General features: G+C 42.0%; 1 protein-coding gene across 1 annotated transcript in view; it reads right to left on the bottom strand.

The window, feature by feature from the left end:
- KCNQ5 (potassium voltage-gated channel subfamily Q member 5) overlaps positions 1-14,066 on the bottom strand; it is a 502,936-nt gene that overhangs the window by 125,328 nt on the left and 363,542 nt on the right. The window contains 1 exon segment of the mRNA XM_019796792.2: positions 6,579-6,705. Within this exon segment, the coding sequence (XP_019652351.2) occupies positions 6,579-6,705 (127 nt within the window).

Genomic DNA, 14,066 nt, shown 5'->3' with positions numbered 1-14,066 from the left:
AATTAGTCCCCCTCCTACCAGTTTTGCCCTTCTCTAAGGACACAGGGGACCACACTCTCATAGGCAGGTACCTTGTTTCATTCATCTTTGTTTCTTCTGCACCAAAGATCATGTCTGGCACATAATAAGTGTTCTGTGAATGAATTTTCTTACATAACTTACATAACTTGATAGTACATAATACGAGCACAATATATCATAGTGCTCTAATGAAATTTATAGAAGGTGTGGAAAATAATCTTTAGCTATTCATTTTCATCTAAGGGCATTGTCTATATGGCCAAGTCTTATCAGCTAATCAAGCTACTTCATAAGTTCAAATTTTGTACTAAGTCAACAATTATCTCTTTAGACATGTCTCTCTAAAGTCTACTAACATTAACAAGCACCAGAAGGCATTTCTGGGAGTAATATCACTTCTCTGGAGATAACCCCAATTAAGAAATACCCAGAGAACTTTATGACTACATCGCTCAAGAAAGTAAGCAATCTTTTTTTTTTTTTTTTTAAAGATTTTATTTATTTATTCAACAGAGAGAGAGACAGCCAGCGAGAGGGAACACAAGCAGGGGGAGTGGGAGAGGAAGAAGCAGGCTCATACCGGAAGAGCCTGATGTGGGGCTCGATCCCGCAACGCCGGGATCACGCCCTGAGCCGAAGGCAGATGCTCAACCACTGTGCCACCCAGGCGCCCCAAGAAAGTAAGCAATCTTATACAAAGCAAGTAAGTCTATTTTAGAGCCCCATTTCCCTTTTAGGTTAGAAAGCTGCAATAGATAACCTGATTTAGTTGATATAATAGGGCTGATATATAAGGCCAGTACAGCTATTAATATTTTGTAAAGTCTGGCTTCTCATTCAAAGATCTTGGATTACTAACGATGAATATGAAAGTATCAGATTCTTTGTAAGTTGATGACAGTGGACAAGCTTCAGTTAAATTTAATTTTAAAATACTAATAAATAATAAGGTCAACCTTCTTACAGTTGGGTAGTGTGGTACAATGGGAAATAGATATCTGGTCATTGTCCTGGCTTTCTGGCATACAGCTCCTAAAACCCTTGGACTCTCTGGAGTGGTAATTACCTTTTTATGCTAATGAGATGACTGGTAGCTGGAGGTCCCTGGACAACTTCAGGATGAGGGCTGGTTACCAGAAAGACCAAGGCATGATTAGAGAGTTGGAACTTTCAGCCCTACCCCAGACATCTGGGAAGGGAAAAGGGCCTAGAGACTGAATTCAATGACCAATAGCCAATGATTGAATTAATTGCATCTATGTAATGGAATCTCCATGAAAATCTCTAAAGAACAGGTTTCAGAGATCTTCCAGATTGGTGAACATGCCAAGGTGTTGGGAGGGTGGCATGTCTGGAGAGGGGATGAAAGCTCCATGTTAGCCATTCCTTTGCCTCAAGTACCTCACCCTATGCATCTCTTCCACTTGGCTGTTCTTGAATTATATCTTTTATAATAAACTGATAATAGTAGCAAAACACTTTCCTGAATTCTGGGAGTCATTCTAGCGAATTATTGAACCTGAGGTGGGGGAGGGTTATGGGAACCCCCAAATGTGTAGTCAGCTGGACAGAAGTGTGTTTAGCCTAGCATCTGAAGTCGGGGGCTGGGGAGTGTCTTGTGGGGCTCTCTTTCACCTGTGTGGTACGTGTGAACTCCAGGTAGTCAGCATCCGAATTCTCTTGAATGGTTGAACACCAAGTTGGGTGAATCTTGATTCTTTCACCTACTGTATTTCTTTTTTTTAAAAAAAGATTTTATTTATTTATTTGTGAGAGAGAAAAAGAGCACAAGCAGGGGAAGTAGCAGGGGGAGAGGGAGAGGGAGAAGCAGGCTCCCCGCTGAGCACGGAGCCTTGACACAGGACTCAACCCCAGGAAGCTAGATCCCAGGACCCTGGGATCATGACCTGAGCCAACCACAGAATGCTTAACTGATTGATCCACCCAGGCACCCCTCACCTACTATATTTCTAACATTGAACAAGTTTCGTAAGCCCAGTCTTATTTCATCATCTATGAAATGGGATATTATAGCTATGTAGGATTAAATAAGGCAATATTTATAGAGTGCATACAGCAGCACCTAGCATACAGCAAGTCTCAATAAATATCAGCTATTCACTAGAAGGATTGAAATGACTTTAGCGCTCTGTGATCCATTAATCCAACAGGATTTAATCATTCTCAGATGGTCCAACCAATCATATTGAAGGAATCTATAAGCACTGAAGGAGTTTGAACACTTAGAAGAAAGAATGGTAGCAGAAGAATAACTGACCCTCAGAAAATCATCTGAGAGAAAGGAATTTCTACTAAAGGAGAGGAGAGATCGGAAGATAAGGAAAATGATACAACTCGAGAGCATGTCTCTTAGAACAAAAGACGGGGAAGGCAGAGAAATGGAAACACGGTGTTTCAGATCTTCAGTTTAGAAGCCAGTGGCAGTTCAGGGAGTCTCTGATATAATTTCTGAACACATTAGTGGCTTCAGTTGCCTTTTAATAAGATGAACTCACAGATATATTACAGTGGTCTTGGCTGTGCGGTTGATTTTAAAAAGGGACTCGATTTGTTTTTAGCCAAAGCAGAAGTTGATTATTTTTTTCTCATTAAAAAAATACGCTCGTTGGCATTTTCCTGAGTGACTGTTATCTCATGTCAAAAGCATATATGCTCAACTCATGGGGGAAACGTCTGTGCTGTGCTTTGCCTCTTTTGTCCTCTTGTGGAAAGATTACACTGAAGGAAAACATTAAAATGAAAAGAAGAAATCAACTTATATTTAGCATCAAATACAGATTCAAGATTAATAACAGGCTGGTTTTATTTGCTTCCCTGAGATGTACTGCAAGACTGAGAAATATGGCTCTGGTATATCTGTCTTTAGAAAGAGTCACCAGGGAATCCAAAAAAGCCACTGTTAGAAGTAATTTGTTGGCTTCCTGACACATCAGGCTCATTATCGTGATCTAAGTACCAGCCTTTGGTACTATTTGCAATTTTCAGGGAGGTCATTAATGAAAGCTATGAAAAAGAATGACTACGAAATCAGTCTTGGAGGTTATTTCACACATTCTCAATACTGAGGTCATTGAGTGAGTGTTTGGTGTTTGAATGTAGAGAAATCATAAGGCAGCCAGGCTAGATAAGTGAAGGGCAGCTTGGGTATTCAACCCGAAAATATACTTGACTCTCCAAATTGCTAATGCAGTGATTATTGCCCACGGCTGTAGACATGTTACTTCAAAAGAGTCTTCAAGGAGAGATATAAATTGAACGCACAGATATAGGAAGAATTCTGTAATTCAAGATGAAGTTTTACCAGTTTTCAAAGCAAATTTCCAAAACCAAGCGAGATAAATCAATATACTAATGAAAGAAAGCACCTAATTAAAAAAAAACCTGAATAAAAATGTTTCCCCTTAAGTTAAAGATGTTTAAAATATGCTGTCCAAACACAAGTATATGATGATTTTGTAATTTAAAATGCTCCCCGTTCTGGCTAGAATGCAGGGCTAGGGAGGGCAGGCAGTTCAGGAGAGGGGAGTTCTAGTCTTGGGGACTCAGCCAGTGGGGCCTCTAGCAGCTTGTGTCCACATACTATCAGCTGGTCTGTCGGGCTCAATTCTATATGAGGCTCGCTAGCTGACCACTGCCATAGCTTCGGTCTGTTTCCAGCTGGAAACAACAACATTGACGTGCCCCCAGAAAGCGTTTCCCACTTGAAGAACAGCCGGGCTCCCACCGTCTTTTCCATATCCTTGAATGCTCAAAATGGCTGAAAACACTTGGGTGTGTATTTGGCGTGTTCAGGGTAATCAGATCTTACAAATACATGGAGCCTTGAGAGACGAGCCGCATTTGCAAACTTGGAACAGTTTTCACAGATAGATGAGAGATACGCTATTCCTTTTCTCTTTTTTCTTTTTTTCATTTTGCCACAATGAATTTGGCTGAACAAGGGAATTACAGGGTTCACTTTACGTTGCACTTTATCATTTTACCAATGGTATCAATCATCTTTATGGACCTATTCAACAGGCCTAGAATGGTTTCCACAGTCACCTGCTACAGCCTGCTGCCTCCAGGGAGACGACATTTGGTTCCTCTGGGTAGCTTAAATTTTACTGACATCATACAGAAGAGCCCCCTTTGAACATGCCCCACTATTACATCAGTTCAGCTGGACCACGATAGGGCCAAAGGTGATGAAGATTACAGAAACCCTAACATCATGTTTAGAACCACGTAATCTACCAATACCACAAGGATCTGAGACAGGAAGAGAACAATTAAGGGACTAAGATGTGCTGGAGGTATCCACAGTGGAAAACAGCTATCAAAAGGCAGCAGGCATCTGGGAAAGAACTTTTTTTTTTAGCTTGGAGGCCAGAAATATGTTGGCATTTCCCCTGGAATTGGAACAAAGCCAATTTTTAATTGGTTTTAAAATCTCGAATGGGACATTCCTGCAGTCATCCATGAACCGACCTCATCCTGTAGAAGCTGAGTGAGTCTTGGCTAACCATCTGCCTTGTGAATTGTTTTGTTTGGGCCCCTTATAGGACAGGAAGTACTTGTGCAATAGTTTCACATGAAGTTAAAGTCCTCCCGCATGTCTCTGGAGCAGAGAATTCAAAAAGACAAAACGGTCTCCAGCGAGAAAAATCAAATGCCTTCATTGATATGCCTTGGGGGCTGGGTGAACCTGCAAGGCTGGGAGTTACTACCCTCTCTCCTCCTAGCGTAATGGCTTCTGAAAAGGACTAAAGCCTATTCTTACAGAAGACAGGCAGCTGGACAAACAGATTGCATTAGTGAAAGCCATGCAAGGTATTTCAAGATAGGTTTAACTTAGAATTTTACTAGATTCACCATTATAACTCCAATGTTTCACACACAGCCACATCTCCAGAAGGTTTGGTTGAATGAACGGTGACCCTCTCGGAATGTGCCTACTCTGAATTTAACTCAGTGGCAGAGAGCGTCCTCCCATCCCCAGGACAGTGCTCCACCCTACACAGCAAGGATGGAGTGAAGGATTCTTCTCAACAGTGCCCAGGGATAAGCAGACACTTTCCCCAAGTTCTTCTTAAGCCCACCCAGGGGTTATTGCAGGGAACAGGGGAAAGGAGGAAATGAAGAAGATTAATCAGCAATTCCCGACACTGCAAATGAAATGGAAAATTGGCTGTTGATGAAGACAGTCTAGTTGAGCTCATAAATAAAAACATACTTCCTCAGATGGGAAGCAGTTGAAATAAGTAAGCCTCACCAAGAACTTTTAGCATTTGGATTTGAATGGCTGCCAAAGAAATGGGAAGAAAAAGAGAGCAAGAAAACCAAATGTAACTTTTACACAGCAACAACAACAAAAACAACAACAACAACAGCTTTTATATTTAGGGTTTTCTTTTTTTTCCCCCAAAAGGAAGAACATTCTATTTTTAAAAAATAGGCTATATACTTCAAAAATGTTAATGTATTACAAGACAAAGAAAGGCTGAGGAGCTGTTCTAGATGGAGGACACTCGAGGGACAGGACAGCTCAGTGCAGTATGTCGTCCTAGACGGGACCTGGCACTGGAGAGGCAAGCATGCTGTGAAGGACATTACTAGGTCAACTGATAAAACTGGAATATAATCAGCAGATTAGGTGAAGTATTGTATGAATGTTCAAGGTATGGAAGTTTATGTAAAAGAATGTCCTTATTCTTAGGAAATCCACACTGGAATATTTAGGGATAAAGGGCTATGAGGTAAGCAATTTACTCAAAAAAATAATTAATTAATTTGAAAATTGAGATATAATTGAGTGGGTTTTCATTTTTATGGTAGACTTTTAAATATATTACTGGGTGATGCCAGGTCTTAAGTCCAGAATGCTGTATGATATTGTCATCGTTATAAAGTATAATTTCAGGCTGGCTCCCAGGTAATGGAGTCCCTCTGAAGCCGCCACAGCGGGAGAGCCGCAGAGAAGTGGTATTCACTCGGGGGCCGCCTACAGATATCCGTGCATAAAGTAAGTCACACTTGTAATCATTCTTGAGGCATGGTGACCGACATGCTTTATCAGGGCTAATACACTGCTGTACACGCCCATTGATAGAGAGCATAAAAGTATTGCTCAAATTGTAGAGCCAAAAGGGGCTTTTATACTTACTGAAATCAATGCTTCCTTCATCCAGAACACTGGAGAACCATACACTTCAGTATAACTTAATTTGATAAAAGTGGATATTCTAGAACCAGACCATCTGGCTCAAACTCCCAGCTCTCCCACTTCCTATGTGTAGGACTTGCAGAAACTTACTTCATCTCTCTTTGCCTCAGTTTCTTCATTTGTAAAATGAGGATTAAAAAAAAATAACTTACCTCAGTATTATGGTGAGGATTAAATGAGTCAACACTTTTAAAACACAGAAGTGTCCAGCCCATGGTAAATATTCCAGGAATGTTATCTTTTAATATTGATTAAATATTGCAATAGAGGAGACAGAAGAAAAAAAAAAAACGTAGTGCCATAAATCCAACTCTAGGACTTTGATACTCACCTATAACACAGAAGGGCTTTCGGGCAAATCTCAGTCTTCCTTGCCATCCTCTATACCGACAACAGCAGCCTGCAGACCAGATTCGAATGATGAACTCCAAACCAAAGACGACAATCATCACGAACTCCTAAAATGTGAAATAAGGCATGTTAGAGAGAGGCACTGCGGAGCCAACCACAGCGAGAAGCTCCATGGGCACTTCTGGCCGTTGAGGGAGTTCATCTAAAATATAGTTGTTAGTGCCCTGAGTTAACATCCCCTCTTCTTTAGAGCAAACTAACCCTGGAACACAGGTGCACCTCACATGGTCTGCATTTCCCATCATGGAATGCTATTCCTAGTCAAGTCCCTAACACTGTACGAATTTAGGAGTCAGTTTTAATATTAAATGTGCAGGCTGAATCACAGATCTGCCTTATGTGGACTATACAATGTAACCGACTTCAGCCACCCAGTAACGTGTGAAATGTTTGAGGGAGGGGACCCTGAAAACACAGCTTTACACTTTTACAAAACAGAGACTTTGATTTTGCTGCAAGAAGTGATATAATTCTTAAGTCCTTAAGAGTCATTCTTAGAGAAAAAGAAGTAAACATGTGGAAGTATACTGAATTCTTTTGTTCTGGTGTCAAAATCTTCTGATAAGACAGAAAGTTTCAAAAGCATTATTACATGTGTGACACATATTCTTTGCCTGAAATGAGACCCTGAATCCTCCAGATCTGAAGCTTGTTAATTCTTCTGTTGTCTTTTGGCGAGAGATGCTCAGAATATAACACCTGCTCCAGCAAAATGACTGAGATCATTCAGGAATAGCTGTGAGTGAACGCTGGGGAAAGGCCAACTAATGTGGCTCATTCTGTAGTGGGTCATAGAATGAGAAGCCAAATGGAATTTGTAAGAATAACGCATCTCCAGAGCAAACGTGTCATAGTCACCTTGCTGTCCCTTTAGAGGGACAGGCACTGAGTTTATCGAAATTTATTTTCCTTTAAAAAATAATTCCCTTTCTTGTCTTTAAACAACGGTTGACTTAGCATTTATAATGCAGAACAATGTATGCTGATTTTTATTATAACTAATTACTTATAAGAGGGATACATGGTCTTTATTAAAACATTCAAACATCACAGAAATATAGAGCATAGAAAGTAAAGATCCTAATCTCCCACCCCACATCCCAAGATAAAAACTGTTATCAAATTTAGAAAAATGGCATTTTTGTTGCAAGTTTCAGGCAAATGTCTCTCTCTTCAGTGAGCACACATGATAATATGTTGCACTTTTGCAGACCCCAATGGAGATAGATCATTCTACCCTGTTATTCTGTACTAAGTAACCTACAAATCTTTCTCACGATGAAAAATGAATCTGCAGTGTCACCGCTGCTTACTGACAGGGACTTAAAACTACCTATGCAGTAAATCCCCAAAGAGGACTTTATGTACAGATAACCAAAACTACGGTCAACATACACTCATTAATGATGTGAGGGTTTCGTTTTATTTTGGTTTTGCTTTGCTTTTGAGTCTGTATCTAGGTAGTTGAGTCCATTCATTCATTAAGGTGGCCAAAGTTGCCAGACCACTTGTATTCAATCCAGCACACCTTCCCACACAGAGAAAACATGGCCTAAGATGTCCATGTAGCTGTGCCTATTTCCAATCTAGTTTTCATGGCAGGTCCACTTTTTTATCTCTGCCTCTAACTCCTACTTGTGCCAAGAAGTTCAGCACACCACTGGTGAGAGGTCTTATTCTAAGGGATACCCCAGAGCTTGAGCAACTAGGCACATCATACAATGGTTTTCCTTTTTCATAGGAACAGATGACACTAATAGATGCATAGCCATTATTCTGAAGTAAGGCAGGTCACCACTGTATCATTTCTACGTTGCACTGAGGCAGGACAGATTACACCTACAAATTCTTTGCTCAGGGCCCCTTGTTCAGAAATATTCCTTGTTGGGGCGCCTGGGTGGCACAGCGGTTGGGCGTCTGCCTTCGGCTCAGGGCGTGATCCCGGTGTTGTGGGATCGAGCCCCACATCAGGCTCTTCTGCTATGAGCCTGCTTTTTCCTCTCCCACTCCCCCTGCTTGTGTTCCCTCTCTCGCTGGTTGTCTCTATCTCTGTCAAATAAATAAATACAATCTTTAAAAAAAAAAAGAAATATTCCTTGCTGCTTTCTTTCTTTTTTTTTAAGCATTAGGGGGAAATAGCCTTCATTTCCAAATAAAGCAAGAGGAAGTTATAATTGGATTTTACCACGTGGTCACAATTTCTGCCTTGGGGGATGTATACTAGGGTCAGAATTCTCTCCTTACTAGACCATTACTTGGGGTTCTCTACAAGGGCTAAAATTATTTTTTAAAGATTTATTTATTTATTTGAGAGAAAGAGAGAGAGAGAGAGAGAGAGAGAGAGAGAGAGAGAGCATGTACTCACAAGCAGGGGGAGGGCCAGGGGAGTAGGAGAGAATTTCAAGCAGACTCCCTGCTAAGTGTACAGCCTGCTGCAGAATTGATCTCACCACCCTGAGACCACGACCCTGAGATCATGAACTCAGCTGAAACCAAGAGCTGGACACTTTAGTGTGCTATTGAATCAGAGAAGAGAGAGCATCCCAAATCTGACAGGTAGGGAATAGATTTGTCACCATGCTGTGTATTAGATCTCCACAACTTATTCATCTTGCATGACTAAAACTTTGTATCCTTTGACCAACATCTCCCTTTTCCCCCTATCCCTCCAGTCCCTGGCAATCACCATTCTACTCTCTGCTTTTATGAGTTTGGCTTTCTTAGATTCCACATATAAGTGAGATAATGCAGTATTTGTCTTTTTGTGTCTGATTTACTTTACTTAGCATGATATCCTCCAAGTTCATTCATGTTACTGCAAGTGGTGGTGTTTCTTTTTTGTAAAGGCTGAATAATATTCCATCATATATGTATATACCACATTTTCTTTATCCATCTGTCCACTGATGGACATTTAGGTTGTTTCCATATCATGGCTATTGTGAATAAAGTTGCAATGAATATGGGAGTGCAGGTATCTCTTCAAGATCCTGACTTCATTTCCTCTGAATACATGCTCAGAAGTGGGCTTTCTGGATCATATTTTTAATTTTTGGAGGAACCTCCTTCCATGGTGACTGTATCAATTTACAGGCCCACCAACAGGGTACAGGGTTCCCTTTTCTCCACATCTTTGCCAATACTTGTTATCTTTTGTCTATTTGATAATAGCCATTCTTACAGGTGTTAAGTAATAGCTTATTGTGGTTTTAATCATCAGCATTTCCCAGACGATTAGTGACGTTGACTGAATGCCTTTTCATAAACCTGTTGGCTATTTTCATGTTTTCTTTTGAGAAATATCTATTCAGGTCTTTTGTCCATTTTTTAGGTCAGGTTATTTGGTGGTGGTTGTTGTTGTTTTGCTATTCAGTTATGGAAATTCCTTATATATTAGGATATTAGCTCCTTATCAGATGTTTGATGTACAAATGTTTCCTCCCATTATGGAGGCTGTCTCTTCACTCTGTTGATGGTTTCCTTTGCTATACAAAAGCTTTTTAGTTTGATGCAATCCTACCTGTCTATTTTTGCTTTTGTTGTCTGTGATTTGAGGGTAGTGTTCAAAAAATCATTGCACAGACCAATGTCAAGAAGCTCTTTTTCTATGTTTTCTCCCAGCAGTTTTATAGTTTCAGGTCTTACATTTAATCTTTCATTAATTTTGAGTTGATTTTTATGTATGGTGTGAGAAAAGGGTCCAATTTCATTCTTCTGCATGTGAATATCCAGTTTTCCCATTCATGGTAAAAACTCTCAGCAAGCTAGGAATAGAGATTTATTATCTCAATTTGATAAATAGCATCTACAAAAACCTACAGCTAATGTCATACTTAATGGTGGAAGACTGAATGCTTTCCCCTAAAATCAGGAACAAGGCAAGATGCTAGTTTCATCTTTTTTTTTTTTTTAAAGATTTTATTTATTTATTTGACAGAGATAGAGACAGCCAGTGAGAGAGGGAACACAAGCAGGGGGAGTGGGAGAGGAAGAAGCAGGCTCATATCAGAGGAGCCTGATGTGGGGCTCGATCCCATAACGCCAGGATCACGCCCTGAGCCGAAGGCAGACGCTTAACCGCTATGCCACCCAGGCGCCCCTAGTTTCATCTCTCTTATTCAACATAGTTAAATAATACAGTCACTGCAGTAAGGTAAGTAAAAGAAATAAAAGAAATAAAAGGCATACACACTGGAAAGGTAGACATAAAACAGTCTCTATTTGCAGATGACATGATTGTCTCCAGAGAAAATTGCAAGGGATATTTTAAAAAAATGCTTAGAACTAGTAAGCGAGTTCAGTAAGGTTGCAAGATTTAAGATCAATGTACAAAAATCAATCACATTTCTGTATACTAACAATGAGGATGTGGAAACCAAAATTAGAAGCACAGTATTATTTATAATTGTTCCAAAGAAAATAAAATGTTTAACTATGCATTTAACAAAACATGTAGCGGATATGCATACTGTAAATTGCAAAATTTTGATGACAGGAATCAGAAAAGACCCAAATAAATGGAAATACAATGTTCATGAACTGGAAGACGCAACGTAATAAAGATGTCAACTTTGCATAGGTTGATCTATAGGTTAATGAAATTTTTTATCAAAATCCCAGCAAGCTTGCTTCTTGCTTGTTTGCTTGATTTATTTCTTTATTTATTTTAGAGAGAGAGAGAGAGAAAGTGTGCATGCGAGTGGGGGAGACCCAGAGGAGGAGGGACAAGGACAGAGAATCTGAAGCAGACTCCCTGCTGAGCACAGAGCCCCATGTGGGGCTCCATCTCAGGACCCTGAGACCATGACCTGAGCCGAAACCAAGAGTTGGACACTTAACTGATTGAGCCACCCAGGCGCCTCTCAGAAAGCTTTTTTTTTTGTAGACACAAACCAACCTTTTCTAAAATTTATATGGAAGGTCACAGGCCCTTGAATAGCTTTAAAATATCCTGAAAAAGAAGAATAAAGTGGGAGGAGTTAATTTATCTGGTATCAAGGCCTACAATATAGTTTTAGTAATCAAGACTGTGTGGAGGAGGTTAAGATGGCGGAGGAGTAGGGGACCCCTTTTTCAGCCGGTCCCCTGAGTTGAGCTGGATAGGTACCAGACCAGCAGGAACATCCACGGAATCAGCCTGAGACTCAGGAAGATACATCTGGATCTCTACAAATGAACATCTCCAGCGCTGAGTATCGAGGTACGAAGCGGGGAGCCGTGAAACCGCGCACAGATATCGGAAGCTAAACAGAAGGGGGTGGGAGCCGCCGTGTCAGGGCGCCGGGAAGCGGTAGCCACCTACAAGGGGGAGCGCGGACAGACCGCGGACCCGCACGCTTGAGACAGCAGGCTGAGAAGGGAGCTCCGGGAGCGTGTGCCAGGCGGCTGGCGGCTGGCGGGCCACCTGCACGGGGGAACAGGCGGACTCACGGTCAGCACCCGCGAGACACCAGACTGAGACGGGGAGCTCCGGGAGCGTGCGCGGGGCGGCTTGGCGGCGGGCGGGGTTGGAAACACAAAGGACAGAGACGTGCCGGCCCTGGAAGTGAGGGCTGGGACGCCGGGTGTGGGGCGCACAGCCCGGGATGCTGCAGGGTTGAGCAGCACCAACAGAAACAGAGTTAAAGTGGCCAGAACATCAGTGGAGAACGATCCGCGATCCCTCTGTTCTGAGACAGAGGCTGAATTTCAGCCGCTGCTGCTCTCTCAGAAGAGGCATAGCAAACCGCCAGGGAAAGCCGCCAGAGAACAAAAGCCCGGAAATACCGGCTCACAGGGTGCCCATCCCCATCCCCCCTCGCAAGGGACACAGAGACTCTACCCAAACAGGGTTTTCTGAGTACCTGCAGGCAGGCCCCTCCCCCAGAAGGCAGGCTGAAAAATCAAGAAGCCCACAACCCGGAGCGCCTGAGTGGCGCAGTCACCAAGCACCTGTCTTCGGATTAGGGTGTGATCACAACGCTCCGTAAGGAGTCCTTCATCGGGCTTCTCCACCGGGAACCTGCTTCTTCCTCTCCCACTCCTCTGCTTGGGTTCCCTTTCTTGCTGACTGTCTCTCTCTCTCTCAAATAAATAAATAAACTCTTTAAGGAAGAAGCCCACATCCCTAAGATCTCTATAAAACAAGGGCGCACGGCCTGGGTCCCAGTCAACACTTGGGCTCTGGACAACCCTGCAATCTCTCTTCATCAGAATGACGAGAAGGAGAAGTCCCCCCCAGCAAAGAAAAGATAATGAGTCTGTGGCCTCTGCCACAGAATTGGCCTCGGCCACAGAATTAATACATATGGATGTATCCCAATTATCAGAAATGGAATTCAGAGCAACAATGGTCAAGATGATGAGTAAACTTGAAAAAAGCATCAGAGAAAGCGTTGCTGAGAATATAGAATCCCTAAGGGCAGAAATGAGAGCGAATCTGACAGAAATTAAAAATTCTATGAGCCAAATGCAGTCAAAACTAGAGGCTCTGACGGCCAGGGTCACCGAGGCAGAGGAACGCGTTAGCGAATTGGAGGATGGGTTAGTAGAAGAAAAAACGAAAATAGAAGCTGGTCTTAAAAAAATCCACGCCCACGAATGTAGATTACGGGAGATTACTGACTCTATGAAACGATCCAATGTCAGAATCATCGGCATCCCTGAAGGGGTGGAGAAAAACAGAGGTCTAGAAGAGATATTTGAACAAATTGTAGCTGAAAACTTCCCTAATCTAGCAAGGGAAACAAGCATTCGTGTCCAAGAGGCAGAGAGGACCCCATCCAAGCTCAACCAGGACAAACCTACGCCACGGCATGTCATAGTGCAATTCGCAAATATTAGATCCAAGGATACAGTATTGAAAGCGGCCAGGGCAAAGAAATTTCTCACGTACCAAGGCAAAGGTATCAGGATTACGTCAGACCTGTCTACAGAGACCTGGAATGAGAGAAAGGCTTGGGGGGGCATTTTTAAAGCTCTTTCAGAGAAAAACATGCAGCCAAGGATCCTTTATCCAGCAAAGCTGTCATTCAGAATTGATGGAGAAATAAAGACGTTCCAAAATCGCCAATCATTAACCAATTTCGTAACCACGAAACCAGCCCTACAGGAGATATTAAGGGGGGCTCTATAAAGGTAAAAAGGCCCCAAGAGTGATACAGAGCAGCAAGTCACAACCGATACAAAGACTTTAAAGAGAAATGGCATCATTAAAATCATATCTGTCAATAATCTCTATCAATCTAAATGGCTTAAACTCTCCCATAAAACGCCACAGGGTTGCAGATTGGATAAAAAGACATGACCCATCCATTTGCTGTCTACAAGAGACTCATTTTGAACCCAAAGATGCATTCAGACTTAGAGTAAGGGGATGGAGTACCATCTTCCACGCAAATGGACCTCAAAAGAAAGCTGGAGTAGCAAT

The sequence above is a fragment of the Ailuropoda melanoleuca genome, chromosome 19 (assembly GCF_002007445.2).
Source record: "Ailuropoda melanoleuca isolate Jingjing chromosome 19, ASM200744v2, whole genome shotgun sequence".
In the NCBI taxonomy this organism is placed as follows: domain Eukaryota; kingdom Metazoa; phylum Chordata; class Mammalia; order Carnivora; family Ursidae; genus Ailuropoda; species Ailuropoda melanoleuca.
This window is presented reverse-complemented; position numbering and strand designations above follow the sequence as displayed.